The sequence below is a fragment of the Hyla sarda genome, chromosome 1 (assembly GCF_029499605.1).
Source record: "Hyla sarda isolate aHylSar1 chromosome 1, aHylSar1.hap1, whole genome shotgun sequence".
Lineage (NCBI taxonomy): Eukaryota > Metazoa > Chordata > Amphibia > Anura > Hylidae > Hyla > Hyla sarda.
Window position 1 is genome coordinate 446,379,460 of NC_079189.1, and position 21,460 is coordinate 446,400,919.

Genomic DNA, 21,460 nt, shown 5'->3' on the forward strand with positions numbered 1-21,460 from the left:
AATGGTCCAACAACTTACAGTGGTCATTCTGGAATAAAATGTAAGTTGAAGCTATTACATCTTGAGACCATAAGGCTAAAAAAAAAAAAAAAAACAATTATATACACACACACACACCCAAAAGTGTGTATATGTGTGTGTGTGTGTGTGTGTATATATATATATATATATATATACATATATATATATATATATATACACATATACACATATACACATATACATATATACATATATACATATACATATATACATATACATACACACACACCGAAAAGTGTCAGCCCAAAATAGACATAAATAAGATTAAAGATAGATAAGCAGATAATTGATACAGATAAAGGTTTAAAATCACTTAATGTAGATAACAAGAGTGTCCTTAAAAGGTACTCTACAGAACAGTGTACCAGGAAAAAAAATTTGAGGGGCCCTCTCTCCTGGTTCAAAGGATACAGCTAATTCTGGTACAGGTAAAAAATCAGTACAGTACATGTAACACTGCACTGTAGAGAAGCGTTAATGGACAGGCAATGAGTGCATGCACTTCAGTGATACAGGATTTCACCAATGACATGGCTACTGGTGCTGCAGATCTGGTCAGACATAGTTCCCCTTTCTTAACCCCTTAAGGACCAGGGGTTTTTCCGTTTTTGCAATTTCGTTTTTTGCTCCTTGCCTTTAAAAAATCCCAACTCTTTCAATTTTGCACCTAAAAATCCATATGATGGCTCTTTGCGCCACCAATTCTACTTTGTAATGACGTCAGTCATTTTACCCAAAAATCTACGGTGAAACGGAAAAAAAAATTATTGTGAGACAAAATTAAAAAAAAAAAAAAGCCATTTTGTAACTTTTGGGGGCTTCCGTTTCTATGTAGTACATTTTTCGGTAAATGACACCTGATATTTATTCTGTAGGTCCGTATGGTTAAAATGATACCCTACTTATATAGGCTTGATTTTGTCGTACTTCTGGAAAAAATCATAACTTCATGCGAGAAAATTTATACGTTTAAAATTCAAACTTTTAATAGGGACTACTAATAGGGGTTAAATGATATTTATTCACTTTTTTTTGCAGTGTTATAGCACCCATAGGGACCTATAACACTGCACACACTGATCTTTTACATTGATCACTGGTTTCTCATAAGAAACCAGTGATCGATGATTCTGCCGCTTGACTGCTCATGTCTGGATCTTAGGCACTGAGCAGTCATTCGGCGATCGGACAGCGAGGAGGCAGGTAGGGACCCTCCTGCTGTCCTGTAAGCTGTTCGGGATGCCGCAATTTCACCGCGGCTATCCCGAACATCCCACTGAGCTAACCGGCATGGTTTCAGTTCAACTTTGAACGCCGCGTCTAAAGGGTTAATAGCGCGCGGCAGCGCGATCAATGCCGCGCGCTATTAGCCACGGGTCCCGGCCGTTGTTAGAGGCCGGGCCCAACCCGCTATGACGCGGACACATGACGTTCCAGTACGTCATGTGTCCTTAAGGGGTTAAAGGGGTATGCAACTGGAAAAACATTTTTTTTAAATCAACTGGTGCCAGAAAGTTAAACAGATTTGTAAATTACTTCTATTTAAAAATCTTAATCCTTCCAGTACTTAGCTGTTGTATGATCCACAGGAAGTTCTTCTCTTTTTGAATTTCCTTTCAAGTCTAACCACAGTGCTCTCTGCTGACACCTCTGTCTATGTCATGAATTGTCCAGAGCAGGATAGGTTTGCTATGGGGATTTGCTCCTACTCTGGACAGTTCCTAAAATGGACAGAGGTGTCAGCAGACAGCACTGTGGTCAGACAGAAAAGCAATTAAAGAAAATAACTTCCTGTGGAGCATACAGCAGCTGATAAGTACTGGAAGGATTAAGATTTTTTAATAGAAGTAATTTATAAATCTGTTAATGGGAATCCCATTGTCTGCTGCACCAGAATTTCCGAGCGGGATTTAAAAACTGAATTCCGCTCGGAGGTTACATACAGTTACATAAAAAAAGGTTACACACAGTAGAAATCTTCTCTAGAGATGTGGAATAAGTGTCCATAAAACTTTGCATGAGAAACATGTGAAAAAATACACAATGCAACAAACATTACCTTTTCCTACGAGGGAAAATGCATACCTTGTTTAGCTTCCAATTCCTCTGGAGTTAACTGCGGTCTCTTCTCCTCCACAGCAGAGCTCCCAGCATGAACTAATTGGCTACTATTAGAACAGCCACTGGTCTTGCTTTGCTGGCCATCTTTGCTTACGCCATCCTCCTCCTCCTCACTGTCATCATCCAATTTCACTCTGTTTTTCTCGAGAGGCAAAAGGTCAGTTTCCTTAACCCTTATTGCAAAGCTTATTGGAGCAAAGGAAACTGAAGAAAAAAAGATAAGATCACCGATCAACTAAACACAAAAAACCCCTTTCCCTTCTTTTCGCCTTAGAGAGCAGAGCAAGTGGTGTACACATTCACAGATAAGTTTAGGAAACTTTCCATGAATCCATATACCGCACACACCGCTTTCTGAGGAGAGCCTAACAAAAGGGACAGCACTAAGCTCAGAGCTTCTGCTTTAGCCACTGGTGGAAGTCTCAGCACATGGACCCCCACCAATTTAAACTTCTGACCTATGCCTAGGCCATCTCAAAATGATAGTTACACTTCAAAGCTGACAGGAAAATTGATGTAAACAGCCCCTGGCTAGCTAGGGCTAAGCATAATCATACTAGGTACACTTTTTTTTTTTTTATAGTCTCCTTTGTCATTTCCAGTGCCAAAATATAAGCCTTCTTGTTAACATGTAAATCCACATTTATCCCTATCTAGCCATGGGCTTATTTACACCCGTTTTCTTGCTGAAAGGTCTCATTTAATGTACAACAGTCTACAGAGTGCTTCTCTGCATAGCCATAACAGACAGCAAAGTTTTCTGGAAATACATTGATCATTAAAGGGGTACTCCATTGCTAGACATTTTATCCCCTATCCAAAGGATAGGTGATAAGGTCCGGCCACTGGGACCCCACGATTTCAAGGCAGACATCCAGCGTTTTGATAATCATGCTAAGAACACTGGGTTGAGGAAGAAGTGGTTGTGATGTCACGCCACACCACCCTCCATTCATGTCTATGGGAGGAGGCGTGATAGTCATCATGCCAGGTGTCTGCACGAGATCACTGCCGGACCCCGCAATCAGACATCTTATCTTTTGGATAGGGGATAAGATGTCTAGCAGTGGAGTACCCCTATAAATAAGCCTACAGTCTGGAGTAAATGTTGAGGGCGGTCAGCCCACTGTTTAGTGTAAAAGCTTTGTTATGTAATGTTGATTTTAAAAATTTGGCAATACAAAATTATAATTGGAAAAGCTCACTTTTCTCCAACATTACAAAGCTTTATCTATTCACGTAAGGATAGAACACAAGCAGCTAGGGCTGGGCGGTATGACCAAATATGTGTATCACAGTATATTTTTTTTAACTTACAGCGGTTCCACGGTATATAACGGTATTTTCAACCCCCCCCCCCCCGCCCCAATCATGTGACACACGTGCGGTGTTCGGCTTTCCACACCCCCCCCCCCCCCCCCCAAATCATGTGACCCGCCAGCACTGTTCTGCTCCCCCCAATTAATGATCAGCCTCCTCTTTGTTGGGGGCAGCCGGCAATTGAACTCCCTGTACGCCAGTGGTCTCCAACCTGCGGACCTCCAATTGTTGCAAAACTACAACTCCCAGCATGCCCGGACAGCCAACGGCTGTCCGGGCATGCTGGGAGTTGTAGTTTTGCAACAGCTGGAGGTCCGCAGGTTGGAGACCACTGCTGTACGCTGTATACCTATGCCCAGGCTGCAAAAGATACAGAAAGATACAGAAAAGATACGTCGGCCTTACGCTGGGGACTGTAACGTCGGACAGCCATCAGCCTATCCCCGGCCGCAGCAATGTCCCGCCCCGGCCAGTGACAGGCTGAGCGCACTGTCATGTAAGAAGCCGGCCAGAGCTTCTTACATGACAGTGGGCTCAGGCCATCACTGGCCGGGGCGGGACATCGCTCCGGCCGGTGATAGGCGGACGGCTGTCCGACGTTCCCGTTCCCAGCGTGTGGCCGAAGTAGGTGAGTTACAGTTTATTTTCTGTATCTTTTGCAGCCAGGGCATAGGTATACAGCGTACAGCAGTGGTCTCCAACCTGCAGACCTCCAGCTGTTGCAAAACTACAACTCCCAGCATGCCCGGACAGCCGTTGGTTGTCCTGGCATGCTGGGAGTTGTAGTTTTGCAACATCTGGAGGTCTGCAGGTTGGAGACCACTGGCGTACAGTATAGAGTTCCAGTGCCCACAACAAAGGTGTCGGCCCGTATAAAAGAGGAGGAGGGCAGTGCTTGACATATGTGAGTAGTACCCCGCTGGGCTGATAATTAATTGGGGGGGCAGAACAGTGCTGGCGGGTAACATAGAATTAGTTCCCCCGATGTGGGAACAGCGCTGCGCTGGGCTGATAATACATTCCCGAGGGGGAGGGGCCAAACCGGTATTGCGGTATGGGGGAAAATTCATATCGTGCAGCCCAAAAAATTCGGTATGAACCGGTATACCGCCCAGGCCTACAAGCAGCATCTGTACATTCTATATATATGACAGTCTGAAAATACCTTTCATGAGCTTCCCATCATTGGCAGGCTTACTGAGGGCGCCATCCATTTGGGCATCACTGGAATCAACACTGCTTCCATCTTTCGCAGCAGTATTACTAGATATCACAGTGTCGTCTAAGGATACGCAGTTAGCTTCTGACATTGTAGAAGACTGTTTTATAAATACAAAGTATGAAGTTAAAATAAGCAAAAAAGGGCATGTGGCATTGTATCAAATGTGCTTTTATTCTTTTGGTTTTCTATGCTATTCATATAACCACAAGATCAAAATCCTCCAGCTGGAGGAATTCACCCCTTAAGGACCAAGCCCTTTTTGACCTTAAGGACCAGGCCAATTTAATTTTTACGTTTTTCTAAAATCAATAACTTTTATATTTCCATCTACAGACCCATGTAAGGGCTTGTTTTGTGTGTGATCAATTGTACTTTGTAATGAAACCTCTCATTTTACCAAAAAAAATAAATTATGGTTAACCCAAATTATTTTGTTTAGGGAGGACATTTACCGTATATGCCGGTGTATAAGACGACTTGGCGTATAAGACGACCCCCAACTTTTACAGTTAAAATATAGAGTTTGAGATATACTCGACATATAAGACTACCCCTCTTACCGCGATGTACGGTACCTTGTAGTTCCCCCCACATTAGGTTGCCAGCTCCCCCCACATTTGTAGGCCGCCAGCTCCCTACCCCCATATGTAGGCAGCTCCCTACCCCCCCATACAATTGTAGGCAGCTCCCCACACACATTTGTAGGCAGCTCCCCACACACATTTGTAGGCAGCTCCCCCCCACACATTTGTAGGCAGCTCCCCCCACACATTTGTAGGCAGCTCCCCCCACACATTTGTAGGCAGCTCCCCCCACACATTTGTAGGCAGCTCCCCCCACACATTTGTAGGCAGCTCCCCCCACACATTTGTAGGCAGCTCCCCCCACACATTTGTAGGCAGCTCCCCCCACACATTTGTAGGCAGCTCCCCCCACACATTTGTAGGCAGCTCCCCCCACATTTGTAGGCAGCTCCCCCCACATTAGATTGGCAGCTCCCTCCAACAGACATACAGCTTCCAGCCATATACAGTGTATGGCTGCAGGCTGTATGTCTGTACTGGTCTGCCCCCACAGTGTTCCGATCACCGCTCCTCAGGCCCGGGTCACCATCTACTGCTATGGCCTATGGACCATAGCAGTAGGTGCCGGGACCGGGGAGCGGTGACCGGATCACTTAAGATAGCACGGCCGGTCGCTCACCAGGCCCCGGTCGGCACGCGTCCTCCTGGTCCTGCGCTCCTCTGCCTCTATGGTTGTAGGCACATGACGTCACTGACGTCCCGTGCGTACAACCATAGAGACGGAGGACCGGACCGAAGGAGGACCGAAGGAGGATCGCAGGAGGACACGCGCCGCCGGGGAATGGTAAGTGACCGGCGGACATCCTTATGTCCCGAAAAGATTTTTCGGGACACAGGGATGTCCGGCATAGGAATACCTATGATTATCTGCCTGGGCCGGCTCCCGTGTGTGGCTGCAGGCGGGGGCCGGCCAGAGCAGGTAAAAACGAATACTGTATACTAAAAACCACGGGGCCTCCAGCTGTTGTAAAACTACAACTCCCAGCACGGCAAAGGCTGTCCAGGCATGCTGGGAGTTGTAGTTTTACAACAGCTGGAGGCCCCCTGGTTTTTAGTATACAGTATTAGTTTTTACCTGCTCTGGCCGGCCCCCGCCTGTAGCCACACACGGGAGACGGCCTGGGCAGATAATCAGAAGTTTTCCTATCCCGGACCTCAGTACCCGGCGTATAAGACGACCCCCGACTTTTCAGAAGAAAATTCGGGGTTAAAAAGTCGTCTTATACGCCGGGATATACGGTAAATGAAAACCACAATTTTGCACATTTTGGAGGGTTTCGTTTTCACACTGTACACTTTAATAAAAATGACATGTGTTCTTTATTCTATGCGTCAATATGATTTAAATGATACCCATGGCTAGATACTTTTCTATTTTTGTACCGCTTAAAAAAATCTCACCAACTTGACCACCTATAACAACTTCAGCAGCTGATAAGTACTGGAAGGATTAAGTTTTTTTTTTTTTTATAGAAGTCATATACAAATCTGTAACTTTCTGGAGCCAGTTTATATAATTTAACCCCTTAACGACCACGGACGTAAATGTACGTCCTGGTGTGGCGGTACTTAGCGCACCAGGACGTCCTCTACATGACCCCGAGCATCAGAGTGATGATCGAGTCATGTGCGGCAGGTCCTGGTTGCTGATAGCAGCAAGGGACCCACCGGTAATGGCAGACATCCGAGATCGCGCGGATGTTTGTCATTAAGCCCTCAGATGCCATGATCAATACAGATCTGTGGCATCTGTAGCAGCGCGGCTACATAGCCGCAGGGATCAGATCAGCTAACATGGTGGACGGAGATCCTCTCACCTGCTTCCCCAGCTTCTTCTGCTCTGGTGTAAGATCGAGCAGACCAGAGCAGAAGATAGCTGATAACACTGATCAGTGCTATGCCCTATGCATAGCACTGAACAGTATTAGCAATCAACTGATTGCTATAAGTAGTCCCCTATAGGGACTTTTAAAATGGAAAAAAAAATAAAAAATTAAATTGTGAAAAATCCCCTCCCCCAATAAAAATGTAAAATGTCCCTTTTTCCCCATTTTACCCCCAAAAAGTGTAAAAAAATAAAAAAAATAATTATAAAAATGTGTTATCACTGCATGCGTAAATGTCCAAAACAATAAAATAATGTTAATGATCCTGTACGGTGAACGGCGTGAACGTAAATAATTTTTTTTTTTTTAAAGTCCAAAATTGCTGCTTTTTTGTCACATTTTAATTTAAAAAAATTTAAAAACTGTATAAAAGTTATATAGACAAATGTGGTATCAATAAAAAGTACAGACCACGGCTCAAAAAATGAGCCCTCATACCACCGCTTATATAGAAAAATGAAAGTTATAGGTTGTAAAAATAGTGGGATTTATAACCTACTAATTTGGTTAAAAAGTTAGCTTTTTTTAAGCGCAACAATAAAAGTAAAGTATGTAATCATGGGTATAATTTTAAATCATATTGATATATTGATTTTAATTTCCCCAAACAAATAGTATTTTTACAGTTTATGGTAAAATTAGTGATTTCATTACAAAGGACAGCTGGTCGCGCAAAAAACAAGCCCTCATACTAGTCTGTGGATGAAAATATAAGAGAGTTACAATTTTTAGAAGGCGAGGAGGATAAGGTCAAAATGGGCTTGGTCCATAAGGGGTTAAACGTAAGCCACCAATGAATTACAACCAAAAAGTGATAGATTTGAGATGACTAAAAAAAGTAACTGAAAAAAATATCAATTCAACTAAAGTCATTTTTTTCCCTTTTTCATCTTTATTGTTTTTCATTTTCTAATTTGTTAAATGTGACCCTATAGTTGAATGTGACTTGCAAAACACATTAATTCATTCACTCATTTATTAAATAAGCATATATATTAAACAAAATAATATACATTAAATACATAAAGAAAATTCTATTGCAAGCTCCATTAGGGAAGTCTTTACATTGTACTGCAGCATATGGTGGCGCTAAATAAGTAACGAAAATAAATAGATACATATGCCGCTTCTTGCCCTAGCGAGGGGAGGGAAAGGATGGTTAGGGGTAATATTTATCTTGTGTTTTACAATAATTGCTAGCTGTGAATTTGATTGGTAACTAAAATTTTATATGATATTTAGATTTATGATTGAAAATCGGTATTAGAATGAACAGTAACAGAACAAAAAGGAGATTTCTTACACTTACTGTAAAATCTCTTTCTTGGAGGATACATTGGGGGACACAGGAACCGTGGGTATATCTTGCTGCCACTAGGCCTTAATTTAAAAAATAAGTCTGACCGTACTGGCAGGATATACCCCACCCACTGACTCTGAGCTTATCAGTTTAATCCCAAAGCAGGAGGAGGAAACCAACAAATAACTACAGAGTCTCCGAAGAAGGCCCAGACAAAAAACAACCGAATCAGCCCACAGACAGAAAATCGACTCTTAGGGCAACAAACTATTAAACAACAGGTGGGTGCTGTATCCCCCAATGGATCCTCCAAGAAAGATTTTACAGAAAGTATAAAAAGAGGAAAAAAAAAAATATATATTATTTTCTCCTTCGGCTCCATTGGGGGACACAGGGGTGGGAAAACAGAACCCAGCCAGAGAATCAAGCAGATGGCAATGCCACCGCCGCCTGCAACACTTTACGCCCAAAACCGGTGTCAGCAGATGCAGAAGAGTGCACCTGGTAGAACTTGTTTAATTTCTGTACGGACGACCAAGTGGTCGCTTTACACACCTGCAGGGCCGAAGCCCTATTGAATACCGCCCAAGAGGCCCCAACAGAGCAAGCGGAGTGAGCCGTAACCCGGAAAGGAGGAGCCTCTCTCTTACAACGATAGGCCTCCGATATGGCAGACTGGATCCAATGGAGAATGGTCGCCTTAGAAGCTGGAAGCGCCTTGTGCCAGCCTTCGGGAATGACGAACAGCGAATCAGACCGCCAAAAGGAAGAAGTGGCCGAGAGGTGAAGATGCAGAGCTCTAACCACGACCAAATTGTGGAGAGCACGCTCCTTAGGGTGGGACGGAGCTGGACAGAAGGAGGGAAGGACGATATCCTCATTCAGATGAAAAGAGGAGCCCACCTTCGGCAGAAAAGAAGGTACCGGCCGAAGCACAGCCTTGTCCTGGAGGAGGACCAGAAGGGGGAGAAATCATCAGGATAGAGCCACCAATTCCTACACCCGCCGAATGGAAGTCATGGCAGTGAGAAAGGACACCTTCCAAGAAAGGAATCGGAGAGAGATCTCCCGAAGGGGTTCAAATGGGGCGACTTGCAAATCGCTGAGAACGAAATTCAGATCCCAGGGAGGAGAGGGAGATCTGTAAGGAGAAGTCTTGTGTCCCACACCCTGAAGGAAGATGCGAATATGAGGATCAGAAGCCAGGGGGCACTGAAAAAGAGTGGAAAGCGCTGACACCTGCCCCTTGAGCGAACTAAGTGCCAAATGCTTTTCCAGCCCCGACTACAGAAAAGATAGTAGGTTTGGCAAGGAAAAAAAAAAAAAAAAAAACAACGGAGGGAGAGGGAACAGGCATTGCACCACCCAAAATAGGCAAGCCAGGTCCTGTGATAAATCCTGGCAGAGGACGTTTAAGCGCCCGAAGCATTGTGCGAATGACCCGGAGAGAGAAACCATGAGCCCTCAGCACCACTGTTTTAACTGCCACGCCGTCAAACGCAGCGGCAGTGAATTGGGATGGCAGAGAGGACCTTGAAAGAGAAGGTCGGGTCGGGAGCCGCATGGTAACGTCCGCCACGAGATGAACCAAGAGCTTTGGGGCCAATCCGGCGTCACTAGAATTGCTGAAATACCTTCCACTTCCTCATCACCCTGGGCAGTAGGGGTAGCGGAGGGAAAAGGTAAGGAAGGGCGAACTGTGACCAGGGAACAACCAACACGTCCACAGCCAGAGGATTGCAGAACCCTGCCAGTTTAAGCGGGACGCAAAAAAGGTCCACGTCTGAGGACCCCCAACATTTGCAAATTGCTGTGAACACTTCCGGGTGGAGAGACCACTCCTCGGGGTCAGGTGAGGAGTGACTTAGAAAACCTGCATCCCAATTGTCCACCCACAGAATGTGGATCATTGATATGGAGGGAACCTGGCGTTTCGCCCAGACAAGAATGGTTGACACCTCTGCCATTGCAGCGAGGCTGCAAGTGTCCCCCTGGTGATTGATATAAGCAACGGCCGTGGCGTTGTCTGTTTGAATCCGAACCGGACGGCCCCGGAGAAACAACTCCCAGTGAAGGAGAGGAGGCTCACATCTGTCATTAAGACCTGGCAACCGCGGGAGAAACGAGCATCCCTCCTGAAGGAGTGGAGAGCGGTGCCACTAAAGGAACGACCAGCGAGCCGTTGGGTCTGACGAATCCGGCGGTGGAGGGACCGAGGAGATTTGTCCCACAGAGACAGGATGGCCCACTGAAGAGGGCGGCACCGGAACTGAGCAAAGGGGACAGCTTCCAAGGCCACCACTTTCCTGCCCAAAACACTTCCATGCACGAACGGATGGACACAGACTCCGGGCAGCGCAATAGGCGGATCCCGGATAGAAAAGCACTCAGCTTGTCCGGTGGAAGTAGAACCAGAGCCTTTTTGGTGTCGAATCGAACTCCAGGAAAACCAGAGACTGGGAGAGAGAAAGGTTGGATTTTTCCCGGTTGATCAACCACCCGAAACTGGTCAGGGTTTGAAGAGTGTTATGGAGACTCTCCCGATTTTGGGCCAAGGACAGAGCTTTGATCAACAGGTCGTCCAGATAAGGAAGCACTGACACCCCCTGTGAGTAGAGGATGGCAATCACTGCCGCCAGGACCTTGATAAAGTTCCTGGGGGCAGTGGCCAGCCCGAAGGGTAGGGCCACAAACTGAAAAGGACCGGCAGGAACGGCAAACCACAGAAAAATATGGATGTGAAGGTATGCATCCCGGATTTCCACCGAATACAGGAATTCGCCATGGTCCATGGACACAACAACAGAACGGAGAGATTCCATTCGGAAGTGCCGCATGCGCAAATGCTGATTGGGGAGCTTCAGATCGAGATTCGGACGAACCCTTCCCCTTTTTTTGGGTACGACTAACAGATTCAAATAGAAGCCCAAAAAACGTTCCTGGGGCAGAACCAGCACAATGCGGGTGTGGAGAGCAGACTGAAAGGCTGCAGCCAGGGCCAGAGAGCGGGGAGGCCAGGACTGGAAAAAACGATCCTGGGGAAAAGAAACTCGATTTGGTAGCCATCTGAAACAACGTCCTGAACCCAGGAATCCTGGACCTGCGCCAACCAAACGTCCCGAAAGAGGACAGGTGACCGCCCACCCGAGGGGAAGGCTCAGGTGGGGGCGCCTCTTCAGGCAGAGGTAGGCTTGCGAGGACCTGATGTGGCGGAGAAACATCCAGAGCGGCTGTCCTGCTTCCAGGAGGGGCGCGCTTTGAAGGCAGGGGCCTTCCGAGACTGCGAGGACGCTGATTTGTCCTGGCGGCCTGAGCCAAAGCACCGAAAGGACTGTAACAGAGGACTTACGGTGAGAATCGGAGCGATGCACCTTATTCTGAGGGAGCAGAGAGCTCTTACCACCTGTAGCCTCGGAGATTTCATCCAGGTGTTTGCCAAAAAGGGCATCTCGGTGAGGGATTTCTTGGAGGCCGTGTCAGCATTGCAGGCCTTCAGCCACATGGAACGGCAGATAGTTACCAAGTTACCAGAAGCAAAGGCTGCACAGCGTCTGGATTCCAAGGACGATGAGCAAAGATAATCACCAGCATTGGAAATCTGGAAAGCTAAGTTAGTCAGATCATCTGGAGGAGCCCCGAATGAAACGCCTTGGGTAAATGGAAACAGCCTTAAGCGGTTTAGACCCTTGGAAGCACTTCTGAGGGGGGGGGGGGGGGGAGGAAAGAGAGAGAAAGAGAGAGAAAGAGAGAAAGAGAGAGAGAAAGAGAGAGAGAGAAAGAGAGAGAGAGAGAAAGAGAGAGAGAGAGAAAGAGAGAGAGAGAGAAAGAGAGAGAGAGAGAGAAAGAGAGAGAGAGAAAGAGAGAGAGAGAAAGAGAGAAAGAGAGAGAGAGACACCAAACCAGGTGATGGTCAGAGAGCACACACTCAAGGGAGCCATACTGGGCGGAAGGCACGGGTGGGTTGGAACATGAAGCGGAGCAGGCAGAACAGGTGGACTCAGCAAGCATAGTAAGTGACTAAGGCAGCGACCGCCCATCTGGAAGGGGGTTCAGAGCTGGGAATCGGACATGGAAGGAACAGATAAGTCAGCCAACCCAGAGAAACAAGGAACAAGCTCACCCAAGTTCCTGTGTCCTGAAGCAGCAGAGCCGCAGTGCAGGGAGGGTCCCTTGAAGAGGTGGAGGTCCCTGAAAAGGAGAGCCCTTGTTCCAGAAGCTGCATGCAGGAGCAGCGGCAGAGTGCAGGAACAGCTGCAGAGAAATCTTGTGACCGTGAGGGATCAAGGGATCAGCACCCCCCCCCCGCCCCCCCCCCCCCAGGAGTGCATAGCCTTCCGTATGTAGAGGGACCCAGAGGGAGACCACCTGTGACCCCCTGCGGCCAACACTGACCACCCGCGCTAGCAGGGGATTGGATAGGCACATGACGTGCGAAAATAGGGGGCGGAGCTAACCGCAGAGAAGCAGGACTAAATTTCCATATGCCCGCCGGTTGCGGCCCTCGCTCCCGGACATACGCGCAGCCGGAATAATACAAAGACCGGCTGCGGTCTCTGAAGTAAAAAATAAATAAATAAATGGGCAGCGGCAGTGGCCGGAACAGGGACCACGTGCGCATACAAACACAGCGGCTGAACAGAGAGCCAGCCCGTGCAACAGTCAGCAAGACTGTCATACCAGAATAATGAGGGGCGCTGGGCAGACTCCGGAGAGGAATCTCGGCAGTCTGAATGAAGTATAAGTGGGGAGACTGGGCTCCCAATAAGGCTCCCTCCCCCAGAAGTAAAAATAAATAATATAAAATAAGGAATCCCCAGCAGCCCAAGGGGGGTTGGAGACAGAGGAGAGGGGATAGGGATACTGACCCAGAAGATGTCCCATTATACTCACCTCTGAAGTCTTCAACCAGACTGGTACCACCTGCATCATACCAGGCTGCAAAAAGCAGGGTGAGAAGGGCCAAGATGGGACCTGGGGTACATCCCTTACATCTCGGTGGCGAGAAAGGGTTAACGGTGCATATTTTATGGACCGTGCCCTTTCCTCGCAAATGGGGGACCTGGCAGAACCATGCTCTTGTCGCTCCAACCTAGAAAAAATAATAAAAAAGGAGGGAAAAAAAAGTAACTCTAATTACACTACAAAATAATTAAAAGACGACCAGGTCTGGAGAGCTCAAGACCTGCATCTGCCTATACTGCACTAAGCTAAAACTGATTAACTCAGAGTCAGTGGGGAGGGTATATCCTGCCAGGAGGGGCAGACATTTTTATTAAGGTCTAGCTTCAAAAAAGATATACCCACGGTTCCTGTGTCCCCCAATGGAGCCGGATAAGAAAATATGATGAACAATTACAGTCGAATTTCTTACCAGAAAGGATAAGGACAAAATCTTTAAAAAAAAATTAAATAAAAATAAAACTTTAAACTCCTTTCAAAATACTTTATTGCACAGCCTTAATGACTTCAGACTAGCCATAGCGTAAAATAAGCTTCCTCTTGACCAGTTTCAGACAAAAGACTCAGCAGTATAACCCAACATTGAGAACAGAACAAATGCATATGTTCAAAAGCTACTGTACTGGAAAAAAGGAGTTTATCCTGCGAAAAATGTCTAATGCTCGCCAGCAAGCCAAGCAGGGCTGGTGTGTCAAAGTAGTAAATATCCTCACCTTTGTTGTCACTACGGATAATTTACACAGCATAACGTAGACCTATGTTTTTGCAACAAAGCTTTGATCAACTATTTCAACAAATGCTGTGATCTTCCAGACATTGTATTATAAATGAAATGATTTTTCTTTTTATTATCAGCCATAAATACAACTTACAATTCCTTAGTGCAGGTGCACATAATAAGGCACGTAGAAAATAAATAAAACCTGCAACCATAAGACTTTGTTTATATAGAACCAAGATATTCTGTAGGCCAGGACAGAGAGAAGGTCATCAACCACATCAGCCCCTATCCCCACAACGGCTCACAATCTAAATCCCAAATATACTGATCAGTATTTTTTCTGGAGTATCCAGAGAAAACCCATGCAGTCACTAGGAGAACATACTAACTCCATTTAGATGTCTTTGGTTTGACTTAAAGGGGTATTCCAGGATTTTTTTTTATTTGACTATGCTACAGGGGTTGTAAAGTTAGTGTAGTTCATAATATAGTGTCTGTACCTGTGTGTGACGGTTTTCTCACAATTCTTCTGTGATTTTCACCCCAATATTTATTTTTAACAGCATACAGAATGACTGTTGTCTCAGATTTTTCCCAGCTTGCAATGCGGCCGAGACCTGACTCACTAGTCAGCTGATGACAGGGAGCCTGTCTGCTTCAATGGGTGGAGGGATCGCTTGGTGGGAGAGAGATCAATCTGCAACTAATGCAACAGCTGTAGGCACCCTGATTGAAAACCACAGGTCTTTTGAATGGATGCAGCTCATTTATGTTTCAATGGGTGGGAGGAAAATGATGGGATTTGTAGTCAAAGAGAAAACACACAGGAAATACCAGTTTACAAAAAGCTAGCCAGTGTTATGGTTATCTCACAACATAGCCATTTGGCCCCAAGACAAGCACAGATCCTTCCTAAGCATGTCCATTACTGTCTGCCAGGTATGTACTAAAATCACCTTATGGTGGATAACCCCTTTAACCCAGGTGCTGCAAGGCAACAGTGATAACAACTGACCCAGTGTGCTGCCCATGTGTTATAGGCTGGACATACTTTTTCTCTTATGCGCCCTGTGTTCTGAACATTTGTGTTCAAAATAGTGGCTCACGTCTTGGTTGGAGCAGGCATGGTCGACACGGCCTTTCCTTGCATCTCTATGGGAGAGCCAGAGATACAGCGCTTGTGTACCTCCAGCTCTCTTGCAGAGATGCACGGAAGGGTGTGTTGATCACAGCTTTGTGTGGTGGTGGTGGTGGTTGACAGTCTCCTTGCAAGGAGCAGAGATCACTGTGCACAAGGAGAGCTGGGGCACCAGGCAGGATGTTGTTGGGGGTCCCAGTAGTTGCCCATCCTTGCAATCAGACACTTATCCTTTATCCTGTGGACAGGGGATAAAATATTCTGTACTGGAGTTAGCCTTTAACCCCTTTAGGACCAGGCCCATTTTGGCCTTAAGACCAGGTCAATTTTATTTTTGCTTTTTCGTTTTTCCTCCTCGCCTTCTAAAAATTATAACTCTCATATTTCCATCCACAGACCCATTTGAGGGCTTGTTTTTGCATCACCAATTTTACTTTGTAATGACATCACTTATTTTACCATAAAATGAACGGCACAACCCAAAAAAATTTTTTTTATGTGGGAAAATTGGCGATCGCAACTGGGACCTGCCGTGCATGACATGAACACCGGTACGGTGCTTGCAGTCATGGCAGAGCGTAAATTTTCGTCATGGTGCATTAAGTACCACGGCACAGTGATGTACATTTACGTCAATTGTCGTTAAGGGGTTAATAACCCTGTGCCATTGTGTGAATCTATGGGACTATTAAGATTGCAGTGAATCAAATAAAGTATAAAGTAGACCGTCGTTTAAAGGGTACTTCGGTGGAAAACAATTTATATATATTTTTTTTTAATCAACTGGTGCCAGAAAGTTAACAGATTTGTAAATTACTTCTATTTAAAATTCTTAATCCTTCCAGTACTTCACTACAGAGGAAGCTCTTTTCTTTTTGAACTCCTTTTCTGTCTGACCACAGTGCTCTCGGTTGACACCTCTGTCCATAGCAGGATAGGTTTGCTATGGGCATTTGCTCCTGCTCCGGACAGACTATGACATGTACAGAGGTGTCAGCAGAGAGCACTGTGGTCAGGCATAAAGGAAATTCAAAAAGAAAAGAACTTACTCTGGAGCATACAGCAGCTGATAAGTACTGGAAGGATTTACAAATCTGTTTAACATTCTGGCACCAGTGGATTTAAAAAAAAAAAACTGAATGCAAAATTAAGATACACTGATTTTATTTTTTACTCGGAGCCAATGACCGAAATATTTTCTTTTTCTTATCTGTTTCTATGTTCTCACTGTAGTTTTTTTAATTAAATGTTTTGTTTTAATATGGGGACATCCTTCTTGCTTGAGCTGCTTTTAACAGCATTTAGAGATATGCAAGCCCCCTGAACATAGACGCAATAGACAGGAGCTGTGCGACCGACATGAATGGAAAAAGGTTTATGGGCATGCTCTGACTTTTGCAGATACCATTCCATATTGAGGGGAAGGCCAAGTTGTGATCAACATCTATTGTCTCATGTATCTACTGAGGCCACCGTTCACTGTACTCCGTCTGTAATGACAAGGAGGAGACTGCTGAAAGGTCATCTGTACAAAAGAGGCAGTTTCAGTGTAATATTAGGCCTTGTGGCAAGATTTTAAGATTATTTTAAGATAAAAACGTGGCCAAGAATTCTTGAAATAAAAAAATAAATAAAAAAAGCTTAAAAAGGGGTTGTCTCATCTCAGTCAGCTTTTTCCCTCTCCTCCAGCCTGTTTTCAGCAGCCAGTGATGGTCGGAGAGCCAAAAGCAGCCAGAGGGGAAGCTACACAATATTTGTAACTTCCATTGACAATGGGAGTTACAAAATTGGGGAAATAAGACAAATCTTTTAAACTTTAAACAATTTTCGTATTATCTTTTTGATTGTCCACTTTTCTACATTTATAAGGACGGAACCCCTGACCCCCTAAAAGTACCTAACTGTGGTCCTACAGATTCGACATGCAAACTACTGCAGTATAATGTTAGTTCACATAAATGAGGAGACTTACAAACTACACATTTTATTGTGGATGTGTTCTAAGTGTGTGCTCGCCATGCATAAGCACTAACTGCTCATTTTAAGGCTTTCATCTACAACTATATAGTTTGTATTGTATACCAGTATAACCAGAAACAGGTTGTTACTGGTTGAATGACTGCTGCTATATCATACACATCTGTTTGTAAGGCTCAATCTAGAGAGAATTAATAGATGTGAACCCGACCAATTCTAAAAGTAAAAGCGAAAAATAATTGATAATATGGTTAGTTATTGCCACCACTCTCCAGTGGCTCACTGCATTCATACTTTACAGTGTCTACTATAAATCAACAAAACAAATCCATATGAAGCAGAAGCCTTATATTCAATTTACCATTAAAGTATTTAAATGGTTAATTTGACACTAGTATTAGACTATCCAAACTACTCAGTGGTCAGGATATGTCTGCAATAATGTCAACTTTCAGTGCATATGGTAATAATTCAAGACTCTTATGGCCAGCCACACAGCATGGAGGTGCAAGTCACATGTAGCTTCCGAGCCACTGCTGGGGGACAGCTGCCCTATCAGCAGGACACTTTCCAGCTCTGCTAGAAGTCTGGAAGATCTTCCCAATTCAGGAGACTCCTTAACAATCTGGAAAAATTCACCAAGTGCGAGTTACATTTGGAGCCTTGTTGGACTATATTTTTTTAAAGCCCATTTGTTTGAAATGCCATGGCATGAACCAGTACCTGGTCCCAGAAACGTTTTGGTCAACTGAATGACTTTCTTAAAGCATAACAGCCAATTGGGGGAAAAAAAAAAAAACTTATGTAATGCAGATAATGCCATATGTATATTTGTAATACACAATGGTTAAAAAAATGTGAAAATTTTTGAGTGAAAAAATGCTGTCTTGTCTCTTCAGCTATTGCTTGTGTGTCTCTGTGCAGGTTCCTGGCTTGTCAATCAGCCTGATGTGTTAGCCAGGGGCATGTCATAGCGCCTCACCGCACAGAGCCCTGCTTGTCCTCACCGCACAGAGCCCTGCTTGTCCTCACCGCACAGAGCCCTGCTTGTCATGCCCACACTTCCTGTATTTTGTCCCAGCCAGGACACGACACACAGCCCATTTAAGACAAGTATAAAATTCTGTTAAAAAATGTGCATTTCAGCATTCCAAGTATTAACATTAATAAATAAAATTACTAATTCAATTTATTACTTCAGAGTTTTTTCAAGAGCTATGGAATCCAATTCTCAGACAACAGGACAAGTTTATTGTTGTAGATGCGCCCGTCTATGCTGTTTGGACGAATGTATTATGGATTTAGGCCACAAAGAACCAATGTGCTACGCTCAACACTTTGTCAAAATAGAAAAACTTAGCATTTTTAAAGCAGAGTCGAATATGTTCACACATATTAAAGTTTAAAGCTAGTTTTGGGGTTAAAGGAGATCTGCAGCCCTAGACACGTATCCCTAACGCAGGAGTCAAATGTACGGGGCCCCAGCTCTGCCATGCAGGAGATGTGTCAGCCGCTGTATGACACTGCAGCCGAAAAGCCCCCTCCATGTATCCCTAAGGGAGAGACAGAGATGCAGCATTCATGCATACTCAACTGTCCCATAGAGCTGTATGAGCCAACGGTTGTCCGGGCATGCTGGGAGTTGCAGTGTGCAACATTAGAAGGGCCACAGTTTGAGACCACTGATGTAAACTTAAAGGAAAACTGTCGCGTATTTTCTCCCGCACTATCCACCGGTATTGGTGGATAGTACGGGAGACACTGATTAAAACGAGCCCTACCTTGGTCTGATCCGCGCCGCCGTTCGCCCGCACTTGTAGTTTTAATCTCTGTGTATATCCGGCTGTAAATGGCAGAGGCGGTGCTTCTGCGGGCTAACTGACACTGACGTCAGCGCCGCTCATGAATATTCCTCCCTCCTGCTCTCCCTCTCTTCGCCGCTCCTAACCAGAGGGAGGGATGAATATGTGTCCGTTAGCCTGCAGAAGCACTGCCTTTGCCATTTACAGCCGGATATACACAGAGATTAAAACTACAAATGCGGGCGAACAGCGGCGCGGATCAGACCAAGGTAGGGCTCGTTTTAACCCCTTCCCGCTATTGGACGTATGCATACGTCCAGGCGAATTACACGTTCGCGCAAATGGACGTATGCATACGTCCAAGCGATCTCCTGCTCTGCCGCGGGCAGCGCAGGAGATCGCGGGTGGGACTCAGCTGTCAATCATCAGTCTGATCACGGCATCTATAGTGTTTGCAGGGGGAGCGCTCTCCCCCTGCCCATCAATCGCGGCGCCGCGATAAAATAAGGGGGATCGGGGGTGTCCAAGACACCCTCGATCCCCCTTGAAGAGATAGGAGTGAGGTGGCAGGGGTGCCACCCCTCCTATCCCTGCTATTGATCGGCGGAGCGGCCGACCAATAGAAGACTGGGGGCGGGGGGGTTAAAGTTCGGTTCCCCGCGCTATGCCCGCCCATCGGTGTCCGGGCACAGCGGGGGGAACCGTGCAGTAGCGGCGGCGGCGGCGATCACTTACCCGGCGGCGGCGGCGGCTGTGATCACGGCGGCGGTGGAGGTAAGTATGACGCCGCGTGTGCAGAGTCTGTTGCCTAGCAACATCTGCAGGGCGACAGTTTAGAGAGTGGTCTCTAAACTGTCGCCCTCCAGATGTTGCAAAACTACAACTCCCACCATGCCTTGACAGCTGTTTGCTGTGTTGGCATGCTGGGAGTTGTAGTTTTGCAAGATTTAGAGGGGTTCAGGCTAGAGATCACTGACAGTGGTCTCTAAACTGTAGCCCTCCAGATATTACAAAACTACAACTCCCAGCATGCTCAGACAGCAGTTTGCTGTCTTAGCATGCTGAGATTTGTAGTTTTGCAACATCTGGAGGGCCACAGTTTAGAGACCACTGTCAGTGATCTCCAGCCTGAACCCCTCTAAATCTTGCAAAACTACAACTCCCAGCATTCAGGAACAGCAAATGGCTGTCTCGGCATGCTGGGAGTTGTACTTGCGTGCATCCAGCTGTTGCATAACTACATCTCCCAGCATTCTCTTTGGCAATCAGTACATGCTGAGAGTTGTAGTTCTGCAACAGCTGGAGGCACACTGGTTGGGAAATACCGAGTTAGGTAATAGGTTCTATTACCCAACTCAGTATTTTCCAGTGTGCCTCCAGCTGTTGCAAAACTACAACTCCCAGCATGCACGTTCTGTCAGTGCATGCTGGGAGTTGTAGTTTTGCCCCCCCCCCCTCCCATGTGAATGTACAGGTTACATTCACACTGGCGGCGGATTACAGTGAATTCCCTGCTTCAGGTTTGAGCTGCAGCAGCCGCAGCTCAAACTCCTAGCGGGAGACTCAGTGTAATCCGCCGTCAGTGTGAATGTAACCTAAAAACACTACACTACACTAACATAAAATAAAGAGTAAAACACTACATATACACACGTACACTGCCCCCCCCCCCCCCCACCACCACCCCTTCCCCCCCAATAAAAATGAAAAACGTATCCTACAGCAGTGTTTCCAAAACGGAACCTCCAGCTGTTGCAAAACAAAAACTCCCAGCATTTCCGGACAGCCATTGACTGTCCAAGCATGCTGGGAGTTTAGCAACAGCTGGAGGCACCCTGTTTGGGAATCACTGGCTTAGAATACCCCTATGTCCACCCCTATGCAAATCCCTAATTTGGGCCTCAAATGCACATGGCGCTCTCACTTTGGAGCCCTGGCGTATTTCAAGGCAACAGTTTAGGGCCACATATGGGGTATCGCCGTACTCGGGAGAAATTGCCTAACAAATTTTGGGGGGCTTTTTCTCCTTTTACCCCTTATGAAAAGGTAAAGTTGGGGTCTACACCAGCATGTTAGTGTAAAAAAAAAAACATTTTTGTACACTAACATACTGGTGTTGCCCCATACTTTAAAATTTCACAAGCGGTAAAAGAAAAAAAGCCTCCAAAGTTTGTAACGCATTTTCTCCTGAGGACGGAGATACCCCATATGTGGGCGCAAAGTGTTCTGGGGACGCACAACAAGGCTCAGAAGGGAGAGTGCACCATGTAAATTTGAGGTCTAAATTGGTGATTTGCACAGGGGTGGCTGATTTTACAGTGGTTCTGACATAAGTGCAAAACAATAAATACCCACATGTGACCCCATTTTGGAAACTACACCCCTCAC

General features: G+C 45.8%; 1 protein-coding gene across 3 annotated transcripts in view; it reads right to left on the bottom strand.

Moving 5' to 3' along the window:
* The window catches only part of SFSWAP (splicing factor SWAP), a 144,250-nt gene that overhangs the window by 59,054 nt on the left and 63,736 nt on the right, over window positions 1-21,460 (bottom strand). For all 3 annotated transcript variants that reach the window (XM_056533188.1, XM_056533197.1, XM_056533204.1), the window contains 2 exons: window positions 4,649-4,802; window positions 2,128-2,367 (listed from right to left, as the gene is read on the bottom strand). In XM_056533188.1, coding sequence (XP_056389163.1) covers window positions 2,128-2,367; window positions 4,649-4,802 — 394 coding nt within the window. The remainder of the gene's footprint in view (window positions 1-2,127; window positions 2,368-4,648; window positions 4,803-21,460) is intronic.